The sequence below is a fragment of the Ochotona princeps genome, chromosome 7, assembly GCF_030435755.1.
Source record: "Ochotona princeps isolate mOchPri1 chromosome 7, mOchPri1.hap1, whole genome shotgun sequence".
NCBI classification, from domain to species: domain Eukaryota; kingdom Metazoa; phylum Chordata; class Mammalia; order Lagomorpha; family Ochotonidae; genus Ochotona; species Ochotona princeps.
Genome location: NC_080838.1, coordinates 37162610 through 37188900, shown reverse-complemented (window position 1 = coordinate 37188900; position 26291 = coordinate 37162610). Strand labels below are relative to the sequence as shown.

The 26291-nt window shown below is 38.5% G+C and overlaps 1 protein-coding gene across 11 annotated transcripts in view; it reads left to right on the top strand.

The window, feature by feature from the left end:
• The first annotated feature begins 9410 nt into the window (after window positions 1-9410).
• The window catches only part of CAMK2D (calcium/calmodulin dependent protein kinase II delta), a 267307-nt gene continuing 250426 nt past the window's right edge, over window positions 9411-26291 (top strand). For 8 of the 11 annotated variants that reach the window (XM_036495017.2, XM_036495016.2, XM_058666953.1 and 5 more), the window contains exons 1-2: window positions 9411-10145; window positions 11701-11795. In XM_036495017.2, the coding sequence (XP_036350910.1) occupies window positions 10081-10145; window positions 11701-11795 (160 nt within the window). In that variant the 5' untranslated portion in view covers window positions 9411-10080. The remainder of the gene's footprint in view (window positions 10146-11700; window positions 11796-26291) is intronic. The other 3 variants (XM_004594510.3, XM_058666959.1, XM_058666960.1) reach the window with 1 other exon arrangement.

Genomic DNA, 26291 nt, shown 5'->3' with positions numbered 1-26291 from the left:
ACAGTGTTCCATTTTGAACCTTTCTTCAGTTTTTATGAAAAGAGACAAAAGTATTTTTTAAACATCCAACCACAAGTAATTCAGTGATTCTATGTAACTAATATAAAATTATTAAAAATATTTAAGATAAAAAGGAAAACATGAAAATATCTCAAACATAAGAATATGGATATAAATATCTGATTTCTTTCAGCTCTAATAATGTAAATTGGCTATTGGTAAAATTATGTGGCATCTAGCTAATTGTATCTGCTCATAAAATAATGTTCACTAAATCATTGAGCATTCATATAATATTATGAAATTAATTTTTGAAGTACTGCCATGAGAGACCTCCAACGAGTGAGCACATCACAAAAAAGTGACTATAAATTCCAATGTATATAACATCTTTTTTTAAATGACAAGATTTTAAAAAAGATTTTAATTCTTCATGGATAGTCACCTGGGAAAAGTCAAGTAAATTTCAGAAATGTCTAGTTACTAAAGTTCACTAATGCAGAATCTCTTTTAGGCTCTTTAGTGCATAAGGTTTGAACTGTTTGTGTGCATCTCCATCCTGCTTTTAAGCAAACAGAGGGCAGAAGCTTTCCTGGCTCAGTTTCTGCTGAACTGTCTTCAGGTTAACAATCTTTCCCATTTTGAGATACTTATTCTAGTCTCCTACAATTAGTTAAATTTGAATTATGATCATTAGTAAACAATTAATATAAATATATTACCATGAAATAATTTGTAAGTAAAGTATATCTGGATCCTAAATATGGCATGGTGCATATTTCTACTAGATAATTATCTGTAATTTATCTGAAATTTGAACTTGATTTTTACCTTGCATTTTTATTTTCAAAATTAATAACCCCAAAAGGAAAATAGCAATTATTTTGAATTATTTTGCAAGAAAACCTACAAAATATACTTCAGTAATATTTTTGAAATGTAAGACCAACCTGTAAATAATTTTATGCATATGAAGAGAGATAAACTAATTCTTACTCTGAATCATCTACATTATATCTACTACACTTGGCATATTTGCTCTTTTGATATAAACCTTGTACGTAATTGACACTTTGGAAATGATTGGTTAGTGGGAAGTCCAAAATACATAAATGTAGAGTTAATGTGAAGAACAGGTCTATTCTCCCAAAGCTATTGATTTATTCTTTAGAAAACACATCTTGGGCCCAGCAGCGTGGCCTAGCAGCTAAAGTCCTCGCCTTGAACGTCCCTGGGTCCCATATGGGCACCGGTTCTAATCCCAGCAGCTCCACTTCCCATTCAGCTCCCTGCTTGTGGCCTGGGAAAGCAGTTGAGGACGGCCCAAAGCCTTGGGACCCTGCACCCGCGTGGGAGACCTGGAAGAGGTTCCTGGTTCCTGGCTTCAGATTGGCACAGCACCGGCTGTTGTGCTCACTTGGGGAGTGATTCATCGGACGGAAGATCTTCCTCACTGTCTCTCCTCTCTGTCTCTCCTCTCTGTATATCTGACTTTGTAATAAAAATAAAATAAACGTTAAAAAAAAAGAAAACACATCTTACCTTCTGAATCATAGACAGTTGAATCAAAACTGTGTAGTACATTCAGAATCTCTTCGCAGTTTGAAACATAATCACTTTCTTTGCATGATTGGACCTCAGACAAGCAAATGCATAACTATCTGATGGGACTCCACTTGGCCATATGTTGCTTTGGAAATCAGAAAGGCACCCTTTCTAGGACAAATTAGCCCTCAGGGTTCGCAGCTTGGCTAGCAGAAGAAGGGCTGTGTTTTAACGCTATCCAACTGGACAGCCTTGTATAGTGAGCAACCTGCACAACCTTATAGAGCTTTTTCACATAGACCATACAAAATAAAAATAGATCACACAAAGAACAGTGAGAGAGATATGAGTTGTCAAAGTTGCTAAAACTTTTAATGTTTTTCCATTGTAAAATAGCTTTTTGCGTCAAGAGCTAGTATTATCATTTGTTCAGTCAAATATTTTAATCCTTACAGTAAAATCTTTCATCTTAGATTGAATTTACTCCTGTGTCATGAAACATGTTAGTAAAAACGAAACAATTTAATTAGTTGTGTAACAAATGGCCTCAAAATAAACCTTAGGAATATTAGCAATGTGATAATATTCTGGCAAAACCTATATTGAATGAACACTTGAATACACCAAAGTATCTTTCATTTCCTTCTGGATTGATCTCTTGGAAACTCAGATTCTGGGTTTTTTCAATTTCAGAGACTCATAAGTCCTCGTAGTTTTATTTATTTGTTTTGTTTTGAAAAGTAAATAAATGAATTATCTTGCATAGAGCATGTGCTTAAATGAAAATTCATTTCTTATATATAATGGGCTCTTCAGGCTAAGCAATAATCTGTATTTTTTAATAAAATGATTTTTATTCCTTTGGAACATTTTGTAAAGAATTGGAGAGGTGGCGTTAAAAGAATTAGAAACACAAACACAGCTTAATGATATGAAGAAAATAAAGAAAAAAACAAGGATAAAGAAAAGTAAGAATGGATGCATTCAATGTGTTAATAATACCTCTCTGGGCAATGGCTTTTAATTTTTCATAAACTGTGGCATTGGGATGCTTACAAAATCATTCTCATATTTATTTTCAACTTTCTTCCAGCTGAAGGAATAGGGAGTTACTTCTTGTTTTTGTCATGATTGTGCTTAACAGGAACATTCACGGTATACTTAGCTCATTTCAGACATCTTTTGTCATCTTTTGATGACAGGCACTCATTTTATATAACATCTTCCAATGAATGTCATAGCTATTGTTTGTAGTAAAAGATAGTTTTCCTCCCTTGAGTTGTCATCACAGTTTGTATCTAAAAAAATAATTAACATAGAAATGACCATTTCTTGAATCTGAACTAAGAAATTTAGAATGAGTGAAAGTATCAATTACCTACTCTCTGGTACTTGTGCTTAATTCCTTTCTATATCAATAACATCCTTGAAGTTGTTATTTCATTGAATTGATTTTAATTTTTTCTATTATATTATGACACATAAATATTTTGTTTTCATAGAGTGATGATATAATATGTGCACTTGTGTCATATTATATATTAAATCCTTGGAGTGGACTTTGGAATCTAAGACACCTGGATTAAATGAGAACTCTATATGCCAACTAGTAGATGTGACCTCATAAAAGCAAATATATCACTAATTAAATTTTGTTTGCTCAAGTGTATGAAAGGTATAATAAGCTTTCCTTGTCAGAACTGGTAGAAGAATCAAACAAAACATATAAAACATGCTAGCAAACTGTCTTGCACAAGTAGATGCTAATTACATAATAGCTGTCATGGAAGGGGTATGGACAAGCCTGTGAATTTATTTTAAGGATTTGTTGTAACTCAGTCTCATATTTAACATGGAATCCATCTAAAGGAATCATAGATGACTGAAGTAGTGGGATGGTAGCTTGGAAAAAGAGGTTTGGTTCATGAAGCAGTTCACTGGGAGACTGTCTTCACCGAGCACCAAGGTAATAAATATTCCTTCCATGATAAAGCAAATGAGCAGGAAGTAATAAATCCTCATACAGCATGTATTTAAATGAAAAGTCATTTCCTATACATGGGATAAAACAGGTAGATAAAATGGAGTGGATAAAATGGATATTTTCAATATGGAATCTACAGGGGTTGGCAGTTGTTGGAAAAGGGAAGTAAAAGAGAAGAGAATGGTCAAACATTATTATTCCAAAGACTGAATTCTAATGAGTGGAAAATGGTATAAAATTGAGATGTTTGCAAAGAAACACTTCAGTAATAAAGCATGAAATAGAAAATATAAAAGAGCAGCTCTTGGGAGTAGAGATCATGATGTGGGAGTTATCTGTATGGAGACAATAAAAAAGGGGGCTTTGGTTATCCACTTCAGAGAAGTGGGAAAAGCCTAAGCAAATCTAAGGGTGAAGTTAGAAAGATGGACAAGGCAGAAAAACATAACAAAGGAACAATTCACAGCAGCTGGCAAACAAGAACTGGAACACAGAAACTCCAAGGAAGAGAGAAATTCCCTTGTGGTAAACACAAATTTGTTGTTTGTCCCCAGTTCCTGACACACAGCTTCTAATATATTACAAGTCTCCAGAGTCCTATGAGAGCTTTGTTTGCTGATGAGATGACTGCTAAAGAGGTCCCCTAGATGGCTTCAGTATGGGTGCTGGTCTCCAGAAAAATTAAGGAATGATTAGAAGGTTGAAATTGTCAGCTCCAACTCACAATTTCTGGGAAGAAGAGGCTAAATGGTGAGATAACCCTAAGCAGCAATTATTTAACAAATGAATCTCTGAAATAAACTTGCAGAGTTAGACACTGAGCTTTCAGTGTGAAGTCTGCAAATGGCAAAGGGAAGTTCAGCTAAATTTTCTTCATTGCTAATTAGCTATCCTAGTCCCTAAGTGCCAAATAATATTATCCAGTTTTTCCAGAGAAATTGGTGGTATGATTTCTAAACATTGCTTCTGCAACGCTTTTCTTCTGCAACAGCGAAGTGGCTGAGCTCATCTTCCCTCTTTGTTTCAGGACCTGTCTATTAGATGACTCCTCCCATAAGCAGTAGCCAAGTAAGTATTTCAATATTTTTAATAGTACACATATATAGTTTCCATGATTATCTAGCAGTGGCATAGCAATGTAAATAAAATTAGAGAATGTAATATTATTTTTATTTAAAATGCAGGCTGTGTATTCAGCTGACCTGGGTTTGATTTCTTACCAGTCATGTCTTTGAATATTTTTTTTAAAGATTTATTTGTTTTGATTGGAAAGTCAGATACACAGAGAGAAGGACAGACAGACAGGAAGACCTTCCCTCCCATGATTCATTCTCCAAGTGACTGCAATGGGTAGAGCTGAGCCAGCCAATCTGAAACCAGGAGCCTCTTCCGGGTCTCCCAAGTGGGTCCAGTGTCCCAAGGCTTTGGGACATGCTAGACTGCTTTCCCAGGCCACAAGCAGCGAGCTGGATGGGAAGCCGGAATGCCGGGATTAGAACTGGCGACCATGTGGGATCTCCGTGCGTGCAAGGAAAAAGCTCCCATCTCATCATTTACTCCCCCAAAGCCCCAAAGAGCTGGGGTGGGCTATAGGGGCAAACCAAAGCTAGGATTTAGGAATGGTCTCCCTGTTGAGTGGCAGAAATGCAACTACTTGGTCCATCAATGCAGCCTCCAAGGTTCCAGAGTAGTAAGAAATCGAGCCAAAGCCAGGGATCAAACACAGGTTCCTGATGTGGGACATGGCATCCTCACTCTGATTACTAAGCTAAGTGGCCAACTGTATCTTTCTTTTCAAACCTATCACCAGAGACAGTTAAAATTCATTTTCCACAAGACAGTAGAATGAACTTCATGAGACAAAAATGAAACCTAGCCTTACATTTTTCAGTTTTTCCATTTCATCTTTTAAGTGCTTCTGAGCCTTTTCTGCCCGCTCCTACCACACATTTTGCTCACTACAAAATGAGTAGTTGCCCAGGTTTGACTTTTTTCAATATCACGCTAGTAAAATGCTCTTCCGCCTATATTCTTTTTCTTTTCATTCATTCCTTTTTCTGCAGATCCCATTTCACTCTTTTCTTATCAAGGATGTGTGTACCATCAAAGCAAACAGTCTACTTTCTCATGATTGCCTACCTCTTCCGTTATACTAATCTTTAACGAATTGATTTAATACCATTTTGTCCCACTGAAAAGTAGAATCTAAATGTGGGCACATTTTCTCTACATTATATTCTAGAACGCCCGGTCTAATAAGAGAGATCTTCAAAAAGCTTATGGATAATTCATGTTAGGAAAACAATATTAATGTATTTCAAGTTATTTTTTCATGAAACATTTTTCAATTCCACTTCCTGCAAGTTTTCAGAAATGCCTGCATACACATGCTTTTACAAACATAGAATTTATAGAATAGACACAGCAAAATTAATGGCACCAATCTTCAAATTCAAGCTACAGGGATACCGTATTTCATTCGCTACTATGTTCTTTGACAATCCATTCAACTTAATTGCCTCCACATTCAAAAACACCTTGTACTCTTAAACTGATAGCATAACTTCCTTGTGAAACAAATTAAACAGTGTGAAAGAGGTGTTTGCAAACAAACCACTAATTGAAGCCTGCCAGCTCGAGGTACAATAAATGAATGAAATAGTATTATAAATGTGAGGATTTTTAAAGAGACATGTGCATGACTCTTCCTAGAGGCATCAAAATCCAGAGCCTGGAACTCAATCTGGGTTTCCATCATGGGAATCCAAGTATTTGAGCCATCACTTGATGCCTCTTAAGAACGTAGAGCCAGGACTTGAATCAGGCACTCTGTTAAGATACAAAATTATTCCAAGCAGGGTCTCAACATTGCACCAAATTCCCAGGCCACACATTGCCAATTCTTGGTATCAGCATCTACACGATGAAAAACAATTTTCAGCTTCTGAGAAAGATAATGAAAGTTTAAGCCACTAGTTTGTAGAAAAAATTTAAGCTTTGAAAATGAAGAATGTTGAGGGAGATGCTGCCATCCTCTACTGTTATATTAATTAAAAGAAAGGCATTGGCACAGGAGCAAACAAAATAGACAGTAATAAAGAAACCTAATATATAAAGGAATATATGATTTAGAAAAATAAGTTTTTCCCAATAAGTTGGAAATGATACATTATTCACTTAATACATTGTCATATGTGGTTATGCATTTGAAGGACAGTGAAAGTAGAGCCTGTTCTTATACCATTCACATCAAAAAGTTCCAGACAAGAAAAAATAACAATTATAATAAGTGCAACAATATAATACATTGGCAATCTGCATGCGTGGCCGTCCCTGCCCTGTCTACTACTTGGTTACTGATACCTGCTGTCCCAGAGAGTCAAGCTGAGTCCAATCTTTCTGCTCACTTCAAGAGTTGGTTGTGGCAGTCCCTACCTTCATGCTCCCTTTCAAACAAAGTCTGTGTCATCATCATTACCAACATTCATGAATATTTTTCGCTTTAACAATTCCTTGGTAATGCCTCCATCTTCCATTCTGCTCTTGGGAGCAGTCAGCTCAATGTGTATGAAAAAAATGTAAATACATCTGTCTCTAAACCATCCTGTGTCATTCTGTTTAAGAGTCGGCATGCTTTTATTTAACTCTATTTTGCACAATTCCTGAAATTATGTTGAAGTACAATTCAAAAAATAGAAATCTTTGATCTGATTACTACCTTACAGAATTTCAAATGCCAAAAACAATTTGTATATATATCGTATATTTTAACTAGTAAAATAGTTAAAATACTATATTTTAACTAGTCCAAAATACAGATCAAAGAACAAATATAGATTAAGCAAAAAGGTTGGCATAAAATATGCATATATGCTTATTGTCTAGCAATGCATTCTCATTATTTGAATCAGTTATGTTTCCTTTTCTGTGTTGCACAAGAATCATAATCATTTACAATTATCAGGAATTTAAATAACTGGGATAAATATAATTATGTAGACTTAATTATCTGAAATTTTGTGAAATTATTTTTTCAGAGTTGTAAAATTTTCTATTATACTAATCTTTTGACTGAACTTTACTTCTGTTTTAATGTTAAAATCCAGAGAGAATATTAAGCTATATAACTAGGTGCCACATTGCTAAATATTGAAGATACATATTAAAAAGCTTAGCAGGTAACAGATTGCGGCTCCCCTCCTCCACCTTGATTGCATAGCTCAATCATTACTGTTCAGTCAACAGGGTTCTTTCTTTTGCGTAGTTTCCGGTAACTCGGTTTCTTACAACAAGCCATTTTTGCTTTATATGCCTGAAACCCAAAGCACGTACAAGGTTCAATTTTGTTATGAAATTTATGAACATCTTGAGTACTTCAATAAAAGCTAGGTCATTGGCAGACCAGCATTCCCAAGATCGGAAAATGACAGAGTTCAGATTATTTTTCACTCTGCGAAAGGCGATTTAATAGCCTCTGAGAGCAAGCAACAAAGCTGCTGCAACTGAGATTCTCCTTAACTTCAAATTACCCTTTATCTTCCAACTGTGAAATATTAAATTCATAATGAAATATCAAGGATGAGTTGATGAGCAATGGGATTTGCAAGCATTTTATGGCCTCATGTAGAACAAAAGGCAATCATCTGAACAAGACTGCCTCTAAATTGGCAATCGCATAGTTTAATCGTGACACAGAAGTGAGGCCTAGAAGTTGTTTTGAGGCTCCGTAATAATTTATGCCTATTTTAAATGTGAGGTATCATTCAATTCTTTTCCTAGTTACAGAAAACAATGGCAGTTGCGCTCCTGAGCACTTCAGCGGGGTTTCAGTCTTGCACACAGGCCACTCCTGTGCCACTCGGGCCGAATCTTGGCGCAGGCAAGCAAAGCACACAGATCTCCTTCCCCTTTTTCCCCTCGCAAAACAAAACAGGCAGACTCGCTCACGTGACACGGGTGACGTCAGCCCCCTGCCGGGGTCGCGTGACCCACACCAACCTTCCCGCTACCCCGCCCCCGCCGCCGAGCGGGAACTCTCGCGAGAAGTCGCCTTACTATCAGAACTTGCTAAGCCGAACAGGCGAGTTTGCTCTGGAGAGGAAGGGAAGGTGTGGCCGGGCGGCCGAGTTTCTGCTTTCTTTCTGTTCACGTTCCAGGCTGGAGCAAAGGCCTTTGGGGGCGTTTGCCGGAGTCTGAGCAGTCCCCTTGGAAAACAGCAGGGGAGACGGCTAGGGAGGTGCCCGTCAAGTCTGAAGTGAAACGTGGCGCACGGGCCGGCCTCGCCCTCGCCGAGGGAAGGGGCTGAAGTGGGGGGAGAGAGAGAAGAACACCTCGCTGGGCGCGGGAGAGCCGCGGAGGACACGGTCTCGGCCGGCTGGCGCCCCAGCGACGCCGCGAGCGTGTGGGGAGCTGGGCCCCGTCTTGGGGTGCCCACATCCGGCCCCGGCCGTGTCGGCCCCCTCGGAGCCGAGGGGAAGCGGCAGCTGCGCGCGCCGGGGCGCAGAGTCGGCCTAGACGGCCCTGGGGTCCCGCGCCCCCAGCGCAAGTGGCTGTCTTCCCGCCATTCGCGAGTTGCCCCGCGTCTCCCAGCTCAGCAGTGCGCCCCCACTTTGGGGACGAGCCCTTCTGAGGGTTTAAAAGGGATAAGAGTGACACCTCCCCTGGGTCACCCAAAGCCTTCCAGTCGTCTCCCGCCTTGCGCATCCTCCTCCACCCAGCTCTTTTCCCCCTGGACGGGTGTGTTCCGGAGTGAGATCCAGGGCCGGAGTCGCTAGAGGGAGGTGTGGGGCCGGCGAGGAGGGGGCTTCGCGAGGGAAGCGGGGCGGGCTGGCGGAGGGAGCGGCAGGAGGAGGCGCCGAGGGAGGAGACGGAGGCCTGGGGGACGGCAGACCAGGCTTCGCCCGAACCCAGCGCTCTTTCCTCCGCTCCCGGCCGTCTGTGAAGCCGTGCCGGCCGGTCGGCAGCGCGAGGTTCTCCGCCGGCGCCGCTGCTGCCGGCCGCAGGGAGGCCGGCCCCGGGCGCGCACGCTCGGCCGAGCCCCGGCGCGCCCCGCGCCCCGCGCCCCGCTGACAGCTGCCGCTGGACTCCTGCGCTCGGCTCCCGGCTCGGCGGCCGGCCTCGGGCCCCTCCGCACTCCGCCCCCTCGGGCTCCCCTCGCTCCACCTCTACCCCTCCTGCCCTCCGGTGCAGATCGTTTCGCAACTGCCTGCTTCTTGCTCGCCCCGCGCCCGGCTGTTTTTTCCATTCCCGGGCCCTTCTTGAGTACTTTGCCCCCTGAATTTTGGGGAAGAGAGGCTGCCAAGGGGGGACGAGCGGAGCGTCCAGAGAAGGAGGAAGCAAGGCCCCCAGGGGGAGGAGGCTCCACGCCACCCTTTCTGGTCATCTCTCCTACCGCCCCGCCCCTGCGCACACTCCCTTGCGGGCGAGCTACTTTCGGACGAGGAAAGTGAGGGCGGCCCTGGTGACAGCGCCGCGGGGCCAGTCCCGGGGAATCGCGTCTTGTCCGTCGCGCTGCTAACCAGCGCACAGCCAGCGCACAGCCGCGACCAAGGATGGCTTCGACCACAACCTGCACCAGGTTCACGGACGAGTATCAGCTTTTTGAGGAGCTTGGAAAGTAAGAGCCATCTCCCGGCATCGCATGTCCCCTTTCCAGCAGAGGGCGGGTCGCGTAGCCCCTGACTTGCTGGACTCCCGGCATGGGGCGAGGGAGTTTGGGTGACAGAAGGAGGGGGACCCCCAGGGTTGTTGCTTTGGGGAAGGTGATGTCTTAGAGGAGGAGACAAGAGCAGGGGCGAGCCTCTTACCCTGACTGTAGCCCTTGCTGATAATCCTTAGCGCGTGGTCTCCGCTCCTCCACCCTCTCTTGTACCAAGAGACTTGGTGAATTTATGATCTGCAGTTGTAACTGTCATCCTGAGAAGTGTGTGTGTGTGTGTGTGTGTGTGTGTCCGTGCGCTCTCATGGACGGGGAACACACACACACATAGGATGCAGCATAGATCACGTTTGCTGTAAACAGAGTTGCAGCTTGGTCAGCGGGCGTCTCGGAGATGTGACCCAGGTTCGGGTGGCAACTTTGTGTCACTGACGGTGCCTGCCATATTTATTGATGCCGAAAGTTCAACTCGGCTTGATGTGGAGTAGGCTTCACATCCAGTACTTGTTCTATCCAGGAAAGGGGCCACCCGACAGAACCCAACCCTGCCCCCTCTCGACAATGTCCATCAGTTTAATTAGAATTTACGTGTGCACCTTGGTGTTCTCTGGCAGGATTTATTTATACATAGGTGGTGGAAAAGCCCTCTGGAGACAAGGGGAGCTCTTCCGAGGAGTCGCCTCGCATGTAAAACGACCTCGTGTATCCAACAGGCAGTCGGTTTGGGGATGGTAAAGCGATCAGAGACCTAATTGGGACCTGAGCATAGGGACCTAGGAGCTGAGCTATGAACGTTGATTTATGTAGCATCAGACCCTAATTTTAATTCTTCTACTCTAGTTCCCATCACTGCTTATGAAAAGGGTGTGTTAATAGGCGTGCTGTTGGTTTGTACCACGAATTAAAGTAAATGTAAATATTTTATAACGTGATGAAAAGTATGTTCCTATGTACTCTCTGCTGGTAAAACATGGAGAATATGTCGGAAGAGCAGCTTAATTCAGATCCCTCCCCTCCCCCATCCCAAAACAGGGCACAGAGAAATCACCATACCAGGATTGTTTTAAACCACACAAATATACTTAATATTTTCATTTTATTGAAAATGACCACCATATTTCCTTGCATGGAGACACATTATTTTTTTCTACTAACATAAATAGGCAGCCAATTTTTGCTGTTTCTCAGCTCTGCTCTTTGCAGTGTTTTCTCAGAGCATTTGGTGCTGTGTAAGTGTGAATTATAAAATGTTTTCAAATTTCATGTGCAAATGAGTGGTCATAACTGGCACTTCCTTTTATTTTGTTGATTAATAATGTGAGCCTGCTGTTAAGTAAAATTTACTTGTATGCATCAATACTAAAGAAAATCCTGGTTTCCAGGAAGGCTTCTTCATTTTCTGGGTATTACTATAGTACCTTGATTCTGGACAGTCAAATCAATAAAAATGCTCAGACTTTGAAATTTTAATGGCTTATTTTATATTGATGATCTGATAATTATTGCTTTCTAGGGGGGCATTCTCGGTGGTGAGAAGATGTATGAAAATCCCTACTGGACAGGAATATGCTGCCAAAATTATCAACACCAAAAAGCTTTCTGCTAGGGGTGGGTATTTTCAAACATATTTGTTGGTTAGTTTTGTATTTGGCATTTTGGTTGTTGCTTGTGTTGTATACAGATGCATCATGTCGATATGATAGAGTTTTAGACTTAGATACCAGATTACATGTTGAGCTTTATTTCCTTGCTGAGTGTCTGTTGGTCTGTACAGCTTAAGAATACACAAAGGAATACATTTTTTGGTATTTTTTAAATTTTAAGAATTATGAGCAATAGTACCAATAACTATATTTCAGGCAAAGAAGTGTCACTATGTACATTACGCTTTTAGATCTTGTGTGAATGACTATTGGAAGAGCCCTAGGATGGAAAAATGTAAGTCTCACAACTGTCATTATTGCCTTTTGCTTTTAAGAGGAAAAATAGGTCATAGCTCAGGTGAATCATATATTTAATTGTAGTTACAGTTGAACTTAATTCATCCAGGTATATTTAACAGTAATGGCTTTGGGAGGAAAAATTATGATTACTGTTTTCTAGGAAGCTCAGCTTCATTTCTGATGTTCCTATGTGCTGTTCTGATCTTTCCTTGGTCTTCTACATTAAGGCTTCACAGGCAATCATGTAATGTATTTTACACATGCTTTTTATAGCCACAGAGATAATTCATACTCATAAAATAGCTGTTGGCGTTAGCGAAGAAACTTGGAGAGCTCTTACTGCATTCTTTTTTGTTTTGGTGAACTCATGCAAAGGTACTTAATACTGACATGTTAGGCATTCCTGTTATCATGGGTGTCCGTCTAAGGTATTTCCATGGGAATTTATGGTTTGATGAAATAAAAGTGAAATTTAAATGAGCAAAGTACCATGGTGTAAACTCATCTCAGTGACCTGGTTTATTTTAAGTAATGAGAGAAGAAATTCCACCAGGGTTAGTTTTCCTCATTTAATACATCTTTTAAAAAGTGCTTCTTCCCAGCGCCCTGGTATCATTTGCCTCAGGTCTCTGCCACAGTTAATTTCCCTGTGAACATATTGTAGATTCTACTTTTGACATGTGCTTTAGGTTTAGGTTGGCATTTCAGTGGATTTATTGGAACGGGAATAAAATCTGATATGAAAACAAATGAGAAAAATGTGCTATGGTGATTTTGTTTCTCCATTAATTTCTATTTCCCCACGAAGATTTTCATAGTAAGAAGTTGCTAAGCTATAAATACTACACTGATTTTTGAAAAAGAGAAAAAAAAAGGAAGGGAAAAGATAAGTGAGCATGTGTAATTAGACTACTTCAGTGCTTATATTCTGTGTACTAGGTATTTTCAGTAGTGGTAGAGTTGGTGTTTCTGTTGATAGCATTACAGCTCTAATTCCCAATCTTTTAATGGCTTACATTTCCTCTGAAAATAGATCAGTCTAGTTTTTTTTTCTTTTATCAAACTCATTAATCAGAGACATCTTTCTACATTAACTCCAGTTCAAAAAACCTTCTGCGGATGGCAAATATTTTTCGCCTGCTCAGTTACATATTTTCTTTTTGCTCTGAATCTATGGAAGAAAAATCTTTAACCAGATGGAATTTATTCTCCCTGCCTGTCTACCAGCATTCCTCACCTGTTCATACTTTGCTTCAAAAATTACCTACTCCCAAAGCCTTTGTGTTCCCACTAGATTAATGATTCCAATTATTCAAGATACGTTTAGGAAGAGTAACCAAGATGGAAGGCTAGAAGGCATCCTTCTTGTTCTTTCTATGAACTTTCATGGCTCTGGGAAACTTGTTTTAATATGTTTTTAAAATTATTCTCTGTTTTATTTGAATGGCAGGAAATAGAGACAGGAGCAAACAGAGAGCTTCCATTCACTGGTTTATTCTCCCAGTGCATACACAACCAAGCCTAGGCCAGGCCAAAGCCATCCCAGAAGTCAGCGTGAGTTTCCCAGGTGGATGGCAGGAACTTGCGTATCAGAACCATCATTTGTTACCTCCCAGGGTGGATATTAGCAGGAATCAGAAGCCAAGAAGGAACTCCAGTCCAGGTATTCTGATATAGTATACAAGAGTCTCAGGTGGTATTTTAAGCATGGTAACAAAGGCATTGCGTTAAGCTTGCTTTGTGTTAACCTGCCCCAGTGAGCTTGTGAACAACATCGTTGATACTGGAACCGGATGCTCTGACTTTGAATTCTGATTCCTTTAGCCACTAGTCACATTATTTTGAGTGATTTGTCTATTTTCTTTAAACCTTAGTTTTTTTGTTTTTAATCTGTGAAATGGGGTAATAATTGAATTCTTCCTTTATATCATTTTTCTTTGTGGAGTACATGAACTATTGTGGTATAAGTGTACATCTGTCACAATATAATAAGCAACCAATGAATATTAACTGCTATTATATCATGGGTTTTATAATGATCAAATAAGTACTTACAAATCAAAATCTGAAAATCATAAATCTATTTGCAGCCTTGATTTAGTTGTGATTCAACCCAGTTATAATCTTGGCACCAAAGGTGTAAATTTGGTTCCGTTGTCACCTATGTCTTCTAAAATTCAGGCTTTTCATCAGTAAAAATGGGAAAACATTCCTGGAGGGTTTCATGGAATCTTCTTAAGAGTCATTGAGTTTTATGAGAGTCACTGCTTAAATAGCAAAGTGCGTTGTCAATTTTGATCAGATCTGATCACCTATAAATTGTAGGGGTCTTTCTTCAAAATGCTCTGCAACTTTATATTATTATACCAATTAGAGCTGGTTGTTGTTTTTAAGTTTGTTAAAAATATTTATTGATTTGAATGGCAGAGTTATGAAGAGAGGGAGAGACATGACAGCCATCTTCCATCTGCTGCTTTGCTCTCCCAGTAGCTGCAATGGTAGGGGGCAGACCAGGAACTTTAACAGGGTGCCCCATGTGATGACAGGGCACAAGCACTCAGGCCAACTTGTACCTCATTGTCAGGTGCATTAACAGGGAACTGGATTAGAAGTGGAGCAGCGGAAATTTCTATAGGTTGTTGACTTAACCAACTATATCACAATACTGCCCCCCAAAATTATGATGTATTTGTATGTTTGAATACACATTTTTTAAAACCTGTACTCAAGTTAAATTACAAACTCTTAAAGAAAAAAAAAAGACTTCATGCTTTAATTTTTCATTATAGCATTCAAAATCTGCCTTAAATTTTTCAACATAGGATTCCAAATATAATTGCCCACCACTTATCAAGGATATATTCTTGGAAACAGCTAGGGAATTTCATCATTTTTTCCAACAACAGAATATACTTAAGCAAAGCAAGATAGCTATGACATCACAACGTGATGCAACTTTATGGGACCACCCTTTTATGTGCACTCCCATTTTTCACTAAATATTATGGGGAACATGGCAATGTTTACAGAATTGAGGGTTTAGAAAGGGCTCAATACGTAGTGACTAGGATCAAATGTGGTTAAGACTTAAAAAGAAGTTGAATACTTGGTTTACTTCTAAAGTCTGTGAAACTGTAGTAAGAGCAGATGCTTGCGCTGAAATAGCAGAAAGGTAAACTTGTCATGTTAGTAAAGGACTATACTACTGTGATAATATAGGCGAAATTAGTGGGAGGGGAAAAAGGAGAAGGACAAGGGGGTAGGAGAAGGACAAGGGGGTAGGAGAAGGAGGAATCCCAATGTCTGCAAAAGTGTCATAGAAAGTAATAATAAAAAATAAAACATTAAAAGGGCATATGTTTAAGATGCAGATTTTCTTTTACTAACACCTTGTGAGAATATAACATCTTAAATATTTTTAAAAAGATTTAGTTGAAAGAGCTTTTTTAAAGAAACTTTGTTTTTTAAAGGACTCTTTAAAGAGTTTTGGGGAGAAGAGAGAAGGGAGGAGAGATATTCCATGTGCTGGTTCACTCCCCAAATGGCCACATTAGCTAGTGCTGACCCAAGCTGAAAACAAGATCCAAAGCTCCCAGGTGGGTGGTAGGTACCCAACTGCTTGGGCCTTCTGCTTTCCCAGACCATGAAGAGGGAGCTGAATTGGAAGTGGAGCAGCTGGGACAGGAATTGGCATTTCTGTGGACTACTGGAATGCTGACCTTGCCGGGAGTTAGGGAATTTCTTCTGTTATACCATACATTGGACCCTTAAAAAACTTTTTGCAGAAAGATGTTTATAATGATGATTATACCAATACGAAATAAAATGCAAAATAACATGCTTAATTTTTTTAAGTATTGATTTTTGGGAGCTGTGAATGGCAATTGTGTGTGTGTATGTATATATGTATGTATGTGTATATATATATTTATATCATATTTTTCATGGCTTTAGAAATCCAAGTCTTCAGTTTATCTGTTTTAAACACCATGTAGGTCATCTAACTCAATTATTATTCTTTAAATGTCATATTACGATGAGAAAAGAGGTTGTCAATACATAGAGAATTCCATTGATGGGATTGTCAAAAATTTGACAACATTTCTGCACAAATTTGCAAATCCAACTCAGAAGTTAACTCAGTATTTTTTTCTGTGTTTGGATTTTGATGACTTTCCACCAGACAGTTTCAGTTGCATTTTATCTCAGCTGTTAGTCACACACACCATATTTGGGAGACTCAGACTCCTGAAGAATTTCTTTCCTTTGTTGTTAGCACATGCATGTGCAAAACATTCCTTATACTATGCTGAGGTAGATAAATAATCACATCATAAGAGTGTGCAATTTGATTTCTTTGTAAACTAAGGAAAATTATAGAAGCATCTCAAATGTCTGATAATTTATATATAATAGCTATCTTTTAAAATGTTATTTTGATTAGATAGTAATAGAAGTGGTAAATAGGTAATGAGAAATTATATTATTTTGATCTCAGATTTTTAGTATGTAGCAATACTGATTCAATTTCCCATTTGATTTTCTACTTGAACATGATTAGAACCATAACCTACTGTCAGATTAGGTGAAATCCAGGAGGAACTGTGATTATAGTTCAGAACTCACTGCACTAATGATTCTGATAGCAGAGGTGTTTGCAAACAGCCCATGTGATCCATTATTCATTTTAAAATCTCTTGGTGATTAAATATTATTTGTGGTACGATTTTCTGCCATTTATCTTCTAGTGTATTTCTGAATCACTAGAAACCACTTATTACTTGGCAAGTCCAATGTCAGTGTTTTTCTAAAATGTAATAAAAATAAAAATTATTATGTAAGTATGAAATGATGTATGCTAAAATAGGAATATTTTAGTTGTAGTCCATTGATAAAGTATCAAGGAGTTTTATATATATCTGTAAAACTTCGTTATGCAGTTAAACCTTTTTTATATTCTCTGATTTTATTTGTTAATTCTTAAACTAATGATATTAGTAGAACCTTCATATGCAGCTTATAAAAACTATTTAATCAATGGAAAAAACTGTTATATATCCCTAAGCAATCTCTTATTATGTAATAAGAGTAGTTTAGTAAGATGTAAAAACAACCCCCCCTTTTTTTTTTTTATTTAGGCATTCCCCAAACTACCTCGTGGTTAATTGAATGGAATTAGAAGTTGAATTGAGACTATGTGATGAACTAAGTTGTTCTGATTATACATTATTGATATAGTAAGTCAAGACTGGGAAAGCTAATATTTAAAGGTTTTATGACTAGGACAGCATGCTAAAAATTAATACATAATTTTTGTTTTCATGTGTGGACTCTACACACAACTCTTCAGCTATTGGGCCCAGAAGTGACAGATGTCATATTTCTTTTATGTCTTGTTAAGTTTAGTTACATTTACATTTCCATGCAGGCTTTGATACTAGATGATTATTACCTTTTTTAAGTGAGTGAGAATGTTATTAATATTCAAAGCTAACTAGGAAACAAATAGTAAAGACATTTCTTAGCTTATCTTTGAATCTGTGCCTGCTAAGAATGACAAAATTTCATATAGTCATATTTATATGTATTTGTTGAGTGAGTGGACAGATGAATAATTCAGTAAGATATTGTGTCTCAAAACAGACATAAGTTTCAATGGGGAGAAGATCATTTGCAAATAAAATGAATGATGATTGGACTGAGACTTCATTTCAAATGGCATATACCAACTGTATTTATTCCTGATTCAAAAATTTTCTCCTAAGTTTTCTGATCACAAGTTCTGCTTTTTTGGAAAGAGTTCTGTAATTTTTGTTTTTGGTTTTTTTTAATAAGATCTGTTTGTCTACCTTTCTGAAAAGCAGAGTGATAGAAAGAGGAAGGAATCTTGTATTCACTGATTCATTCCCCAATAATTCAACAGCCTGAGCATGCCAAGTCAAGTCAAAATCAGGAGCCAGAAACTCCATCCAGGTCCCCCAGATGACTGGCCGGGACTCAGGTTCTTGGGCCATCATCTCCCTTGTAGTAGGCTCATCAGCAGAAAGCTGGATTGGAAAGTAGAGCAGCCAGGATTGGAACTGGCACTCCCATGTTGGATGTGGGCAGCCCAAGCTGATTCACCTATTGCATTAGAGATTGAGAAGAAGCTCCTGCCTCCTGGTTTTGGATAGAGCTCTACTCCGGCCTTTCAGGCTACTTGGAGAGTGAAACAGTGAAGGAAGATCTCTCTGCAAATCTCTATAAATCCACCTTCCCAATAAAAGGAAATAAATCTTTTTTAAAATGTGCTTAAAATTTTTGATCCATTCTACAGATGTTTTTTTTGTTTGTTTCATTTATCTTTTGCTGATACACATTTTGTGAAAAAATGGTGGCACTTTATAGGCTTTTAGATACATAAATCATGGATGTTCTTTTCTTAGTGATTATTTGATTTTTAAGTAAAGGTAGAGAGTGACCAGTTGTTGAAACTTGTATGCCAGTTCAGAAATGTTGTAAAGAAAAGGCCTTTGAGACAGGATGTAGGTTGAAAGGTACTTGTTTGTGCTTCTTCCCTCAAGTGAGCTTTTCTGATGTGATGTGTTGCTGGACAGCGGCCTCCCAGTTCTTTGGTGTTACAGTACCAATATAGGTCACAGGCTTATTTCTGTTATCTTCTGATATGTATTCTCATGCATAGCATAAATTATATTGCAATGTATATTATGTAATAGAAAATATTCTTTTCATAGATGCATAATTCATAGATTATAATTTTGAGTGGTGACTTAATGGCTGTGTTCATAGTGGCAAAAGTACTTTTGGAAATGAGTTCAGGGAAGATTTTATACATTTTATTGAAACTGGATCCATAATGAATCATTTACTATTGTAATACAGTGAAGTTTTATCTTTTATTAAAATGTATATATTGATGTTTATTAAATACAATGGGAATTGTAAACCTTGGATATACCTCTGAAATGAATCTTTATAAAAATGTTTGTATATTGGGCCTCACAAAATAGCCTAGTAGCTGACCTTGTATCCATCTGGATCCCATATGGGTGTTAGTTTGTATCCTGGCTGTTCCATTTCCCGGCCAAAGCCCATGTGCCTGTGTGGGAGACCCAGAAGAGGCTCCTGACTCCTGGCTTCAGCTTGGCTCAGCCCAAGCCATTGCGGGCACCTAGGGAGTGAACCAGTGGATGCTGAGTCTTTCTGTCTCTTCTTGTATATATGCCTTTCCGATTAAAAAAAGCCTTAAAATATGTGCATATTGTAGTTAACATAATTTGGGGAATTGTGCAGAGTTAGGAAAAACAGAGATATTCATAATTCAGTTTCCTCAAACAAGCACTGTTAACATTTTGACGTATTTTTTTAAAATTATAGAAATATTAGACTGAAGTGTGTGACTGTATTCTGCTCTTAAAAAAATATGTATTTTACTTGAAAATTGGGGTTAGAAAGAAGGGAGGAGACAGATCCTCCATCCTATGGTTCACTCCCCAAATGGCCACCTCAGCCAGAGCTGGAGAGATACAAAGCTAGGAGCCAGGAACTTTCTACGGTCTCTCACAGGACATAGGGACCTGAGTTTTTGGGCAATCTTCTGTTGCTTTCACAGACCCATCAGCAGAAAGCCAAATTTAAAGCAGAACACCTGACATATCTGGGTCCATGGATGCTGTCACCCACCTCTCCGGATCATCTGTTTTCTTAATATTATAAAGCTCATTTATTCAACAAATATTTATAAAGGGTAACAGAGAGGTTACCCTCTACATTATTATAGATTTTTAAATTCTTAGTAACTGAATTATACTTATTCACAATAACCATTAATTTCATGATGTTAGGTTTATTATTTAAAAGTTTTTCTTTTTTTAATAACTGAATGAGTATACTAATATTTAATGAAAAAAATTTTAAGTTTTGTTTATTTTTATTGGAAATATTTATAGAAGAGGTTTAATGGGCTAGAGAATTGAGTATTATCAATATTTTTGATAAATGCTTCCTTAGTACCTCTTATACTTTTGGTACATTTTTACTAATGACCCTTAGGAATAGTATGCTGATGAAATTAAATTTTAAGAAATGTGATGTTGAACTTTAATTTTAATATAACAAAAGGACTTACTCACCATGTCCTCCTCCCTGTGCTAGGTACAGGACAGATAAAAGCACAAAGATAAACTCTTCCCTGTCAAAGTGAAGCAGATACAGGTTGATAAGTGTCACAATGAAAGTATTTCACTGGGTTAAAGGTCTATGGCAATAACTGTGTTAATAAAAAGTCAGGGAAGACATCTTACAGGGACTGAAGATGGACTGGAAATTGAAGAGAATAAGTGTGAGCTTAGAAATATATAGAAAACAAACAATGTGGTAAGACATTAAAAAAATAATGGTGAGAGACAAGAAAATTGGAATGTGCCAATAAAGAGTGAGTTTGAATTAAACACTTTTTAAACTTTTGAGACCAAGGAGTTCATGGAAGCATGCAAAAAAGTGCTGAAAAGACATGGACATTTTTTTTCCCTGGAATCTTTGAATGCAACAAGCTGTGTTGGAAGTTATTAATAAGGTAGATTGTAGGATTTCACAGTGCTGAATCATTAGGGATGAACAGCTGATAAGAGAATAATTTATTGTCAACTTCATATTTTGCTGTTTTTGGCTTTAAGGCAATGCAAAAAAAAAAAAACTAAAAATGACTCAGAAAATTAAGGACTGGAGGATAATTAGAGATATTGTAAAAATCAAACAACATTATCAAAGCGCCCTAGAAAATCCTGTTTGTATTTATAAGTGTAGTCCTTCCAACTGCAATATTGGATTAATTACCACTGAAAAAAGTTTAGGTTTCTGGTCAAAATAAAAAATAAGAGGTCTGAAATTAGTTGACATCATTTACTACCTGAATTCCCAGTATTGAGAACACAACCCCTCTGTTACCCTTTATAGACATTTGTTGAATAAATGGGCTCCTAAACTGTATCATATGATTAATGAGTTTGTGTTTAGAGATCCAAAATCTGTCAGGAATATTTCCTGCACAATGCACAAGTCTGTTGTCTCCATTTTTTTTTTCCTTTAGGAAGACAAAGTTTGAAGTTCCATCATCAGATTAACTTAGTTTATCACAATGTCATTTCTTCATTTCCATCACTTACTAAAAATATTCAGAGGGCAATTTTAAATGATTAATTATTTGTTTTGAAAATCAAGAGTTCGAGAGAGAGACAGATCGATCTTCCCTCCACTGGTTCACTCCCCAGATGACTGCAATATCCAGTGCTGGACCAGGCATAAGGCAGGAGCCAGGAGCTGGGAGCTTTATCTGTGACTCTCAAGTGGGTGACTAGGTCTCAAACACTTGTTTAGTCTTCTGCTTTCTCCAGGTCATTAGCAGAAAGCTGGATCAGAGGAATAGCTTGCATCCATACTGAATGCCAGCATTGCAGGTAGCAGCTTTACCAGCTATGTCACTACCCAGGCCTGACAGTTTTAAAATGACTTAATTATGCAATAAGTCTTGCAGTATTTTTCTTTTATTATAAAACTGATATTACCAACAGTGAAAAATTCAATTTGTAGGACTTTCCAAGTTTTATTAGTATTATGAACTACATATAACTTATAGTTTAAAGTGGAAAGCAGATTTTTGTTTTTACTCAACATATTATTCACAGATTTTTCTTTTTCTTTTTTTTTTAAGCGTTAAAATAGGAGCCATGGAAGCAGAGCAGAAAGACATCTATTGATTTCAAAATTAGTGACTCAGTGTTGGTATAGTATTTAGAAAGCAGGTTAGAAAAAATCTTAATTCTAAACCAGAGGGAGAACTTCAGGGTCAAAGTCTACTTCTGTGCTCTAAATATAGATCTCCTGATATCAAGCCATTTTTCATTATGCTGGAGTTATGGAAGAAGGCAAAAACAAAATAAAACAAAACAAAAAGAGCCTGTCAGGGAGACCTATTTGTCCCCTGTAAATAGGATTGAGACCTACTTCTCTCTCAGTTTGGGAATTGATTTGGAACAAAAAATCCGTTGAGTTGAATTTGTCACTTTCTTCTGCATCTGTAAATGTGATCATGAAACGGAGAAACCAAATTTAATTTTTAATCTTATTTAATTTTGTTTTGAAAAGAAAAAAAAGGCTGTAGTATTTTTTATAAAGAGAAACCAATTACTGAGTTACCTATAGTACTCTATCCTCCATTTAGTGCTACTACTCATAAAGTATGTGATCTTCAATGTACAATGAAGAGGTTGGTAAGATATTAACAGGATGATGAAAAGGTCATTGAAATAGTTTCTTTTAGAATAATAATGATTTAAAAATGAATGGATATTTGTTGCATTTTATACATTGCAAAAAAGTTTATATGGCAGCTTTAAACATATATGCTTTGAAATAATACAAGCAAAATAAATCTAAATTTAGATACAGCAGTATTTGAAATATACAATGAAAACACACAAGGTCAGTTTTAAAAATAGCACTTAGCTTTGAGAGTGTAATTTCTCCTCTACTCTGAATGTAAATGATTTATTCAGAAGTTCTATAATAAGCTTAGCTGGGGGTAGAGGAAGTGGGGAGGAAGTAAGAAATGAGCCTTTGAAAATTCTTGTAGTTCACAGTAGTGCTTATTTAGCATCTTTCATTCAAAAATCTTAAGACATCCCGTAATTGAGCTCCACAGGACTGCTGCAGTATGGGTAAGGGACGTTCAGGGATTCCTGTGCCTGGTGCTGTATGGCCTGCCATCTCTTAGTGGCATGTTGCAGCTGTTTCACAGTGCACATCACATTCCTTCCTGGGCTAGGAATGGAGAAGGAAACATTGCCCAGATGAAATAGCAGAGGGATTAAGGGAACAGGAGTGATTACCTGGATTGGAATTTGGCTAGGTCCTTGGGTCAGTAACCTTACTCTTGTAAAAATGTTCTATCTTTAAAACACTTTATATCCTGCTTTATCCCAAGAAAATAGAGTGTACTTTATCTTTTATCTGTAGGATTATATACCTTGGGAAATTAACATTTAATGGTGAGGAATGTGATAGCCTGTATCTACTGTTGATGAGGAAAGAAAGCATGATTAGTGTTGTTTGATTACTTTCAAAATTAAGCTTCAGGAAAGTCTTGAAGATAATAAAATGTGGTTAGCTTGCATAAGCATTCTTTCTAGCTGATTTTGGCAATTAAGAGACAAATAATTATAGAGGTGATAAAGAAGAAAGCAGTTGGAGAATTTAGTATACCCAGTGATGACACTTAGTTATGGAAGCAAGGAAAGTAACTTAACAGAAGTAGATGTTAAGGTAGATGGAAGAAAGGAAAAACACATGGGGATGTAGCCATTTGCATAGTACTCAGACAATAACTGAAAATGTTCATTTCAGCTAAAGGTAGAGAAACTGTATGGGAAAACAGGAAAAAATGGTTAAAAACATGGAAAGATTTTCTTAAATTCAGAATGTCATCTTAAATGTATTAGAGACAGGAGTGTGTCTTTAGCTTAGTTTTAAGTAGCTGGTTAGAATGCCACATCTCATTGAAATGCCTGGGTTTGATCTGATTTTAACTCCTAGTTCCGTTTTCTTGATAAGGGGGCAGTGATGGCAATGGCTTCAGTTCCTTGTTACCCACAAGGGAGACCTAAACTGAGTTCTCTTTTCCAGCTTCAGGAGACATTTAAGGAAGGAACCGAGGATTGTAGTTTTCTCTCTCTCTCTTTTGCTCTTTTCTGCACACCCTCAAATTTTTACAAACGCATTTTAAAAATATGTTGTAAATATATTAAAGAGTGCCTCTAAGAAATTAAGAGGTCTTCCTGAGGGTCACACAAATGCTTATTAGAAAATAAAAAGTTATACGCAGGTGGTTCAAAATTTTTCTGTATCCAAGTCAGCTTATTTTTAAAATTATTTTTCCATGAACTTTTGGAAGTATGTTCATATTTGGCACAATCAATAAATTAGGTTGATCAGCATAGACTGTGGGATATTCTGAGGTTCTGAAATCTTAAAATAATAAGGGATAAAGAGGAATGAGGACAGAAGGATGGTTGAAACCTCAAGGTTATGATTTTCATATAACAATTGAGAATTGAGTATAAAGAAATTATTCTGATGTTGTAATATCATGAATTAACATGTGTTTGAACATCCATATTTGAGAGAGAGAAAAAGAGAGAGAGAGGCCTTCCATCTTCTGAACAAATGTCCACACTGCTCAGGGCTACGCCAGGCTAAAGTCTTGTGATGCCAGCACCTTGTCTAGCACCGGCTCCAGTAATGGTTGCTCCACTTCTGATCTAGCTCCCTGTCAATGCTCCTGGGAAAGCAGCAGCTGATCTGATTGTTTGGACCCCTATCACCTACATGGGAGGGACAGATGTAATTCCGGATTCCTGGCTTCAGCCTGGCCTAGCCCTGATTGTTGTAGCCATTTGGTTAGTGAACCAGTACATGGAAGATCTTTGCATTGTCAAAGTTTAATGAAATTAGTCATCATGAATAATCCATGTGCTTATTCATCTATTTATGTATCTCTGGTTCTGTGACTATGATGATAAGAATTTTTGGTTTAGGGCCCGGCGGCGTGGCCTAGCGGCTAAAGTCCTCGCCTTGAAAGCCCCGGGATCCCATATGGCCGCCAGTTCTAATCCCGGCAGCTCTACTTCCCATCCAGCTCTCTGCTTGTGGCCTGGGAAAGCAGTTAGGGACGGCCCAATGCATTGGGACACTGCACCCACGTGGGAGACCCGGAAGAGGTTCCAGGTTCCTGGCTTCGGATTGGCACTGGCCCGTTGTGGCTCACTTGGGGAGTGAATCATGGGATGGAAGATCTTCCTCTCTGTCTCTCCTCCTCTGTGTATATCTGGCTGTAATAAAAATAAATAAATCTTTAAAAAATATATATATCCACTGGCAAGCCCAAGTGCTGAAACTGTGTGGGGGCCTGGCCGTGTTTGGTTGCGAAAAAAAAAAAAAAAAACAAAAAAAAAACAGTACAAAACACAAAATGCCAAGGTGAAATGGCCTGTGCTAGCAGGGAATGCAACACCCGACCAGCACTCCTCCCACTGGTTTAGGTGAGGGACAAGAGTGTGATGGGCAGAGCCGGGGAGAGATGCGATACTCATTGGTTCCAATAGAGGTCGGGGCTCAGAAGAGAACCAACCCAGGGGTTAAAACCATCAGCTGATCGGAGTGATGGACGGTGGCGGGCACTGTGCTTACTAGTAGTACATGTAGGAGCCTGGACTGGGAATGCCTCAAAGTTTTTTTTAGGGGGATTCCCCTGAACAAAATGGAGGAATCAAAGCATTAATCAAAAAAAGATGGAAAATGGAGTAGATGAATCAACCACCTCAGCTTTATGCTTGCAGCGGAAAACTGGACAAGGGGAAACCCTAAGATGGACTATGTCAATCAGTGGACTCTGCACCAGCCTCATCATACCTGGACTGTTGCTGATGATATGTTGGTGCTTCTAATTGATCGAGGTGACGCTCTGCTGGCTCTGCCTACAAACCTGAGAGGGCCTCCCTAAGAGGCGGTTGAACTTGAACTGGACAAGTGGGATGCTGGACTCTGTATAGTGTAAACTTTTAATTAGGGAATCTCAACGGAACTTGAGCTGTGGTTATGCATCAAGGTGGAGGAATTCATGATGGGGGAAGGGTTTGGGGTGAAGGGGGGGGAATCCCAGTACCTATGAAATTGTGTCATGTAATGCAATGTAATTAATGAATAAATGAATATTTAAAAAAAAAAAAAAGAATTTTTGGTTTAATAGGTTTCCCCAAAACATTGACATTCCTAATACATTTTGTTGAGACTGTGTTTTTTTCCATTTTTTTTCCACCTTCTCTGTACAAAGACTTAGAAAAGAAATTAACTGAAGGACAGTTATTGAGATAGATGGGATCAGAATGTGTTTCAAAGTTTCTCTACTCTCTTTTTTAAAACTGGGATTGTTTTTCCACTTTCTTGTTCTTTTCCTCATCCTTTTTTTCCCCTTTACTATTGATAGTTCATATCTACTAATTCTTGCTTTTTTGAGTACCCTATATCTAATGAGCAACCAAAAAATTACAGCTCAGACCTCTGACAGACTATCTGAAGATAATTCCTTATATTATTTCCTGTCATCAGG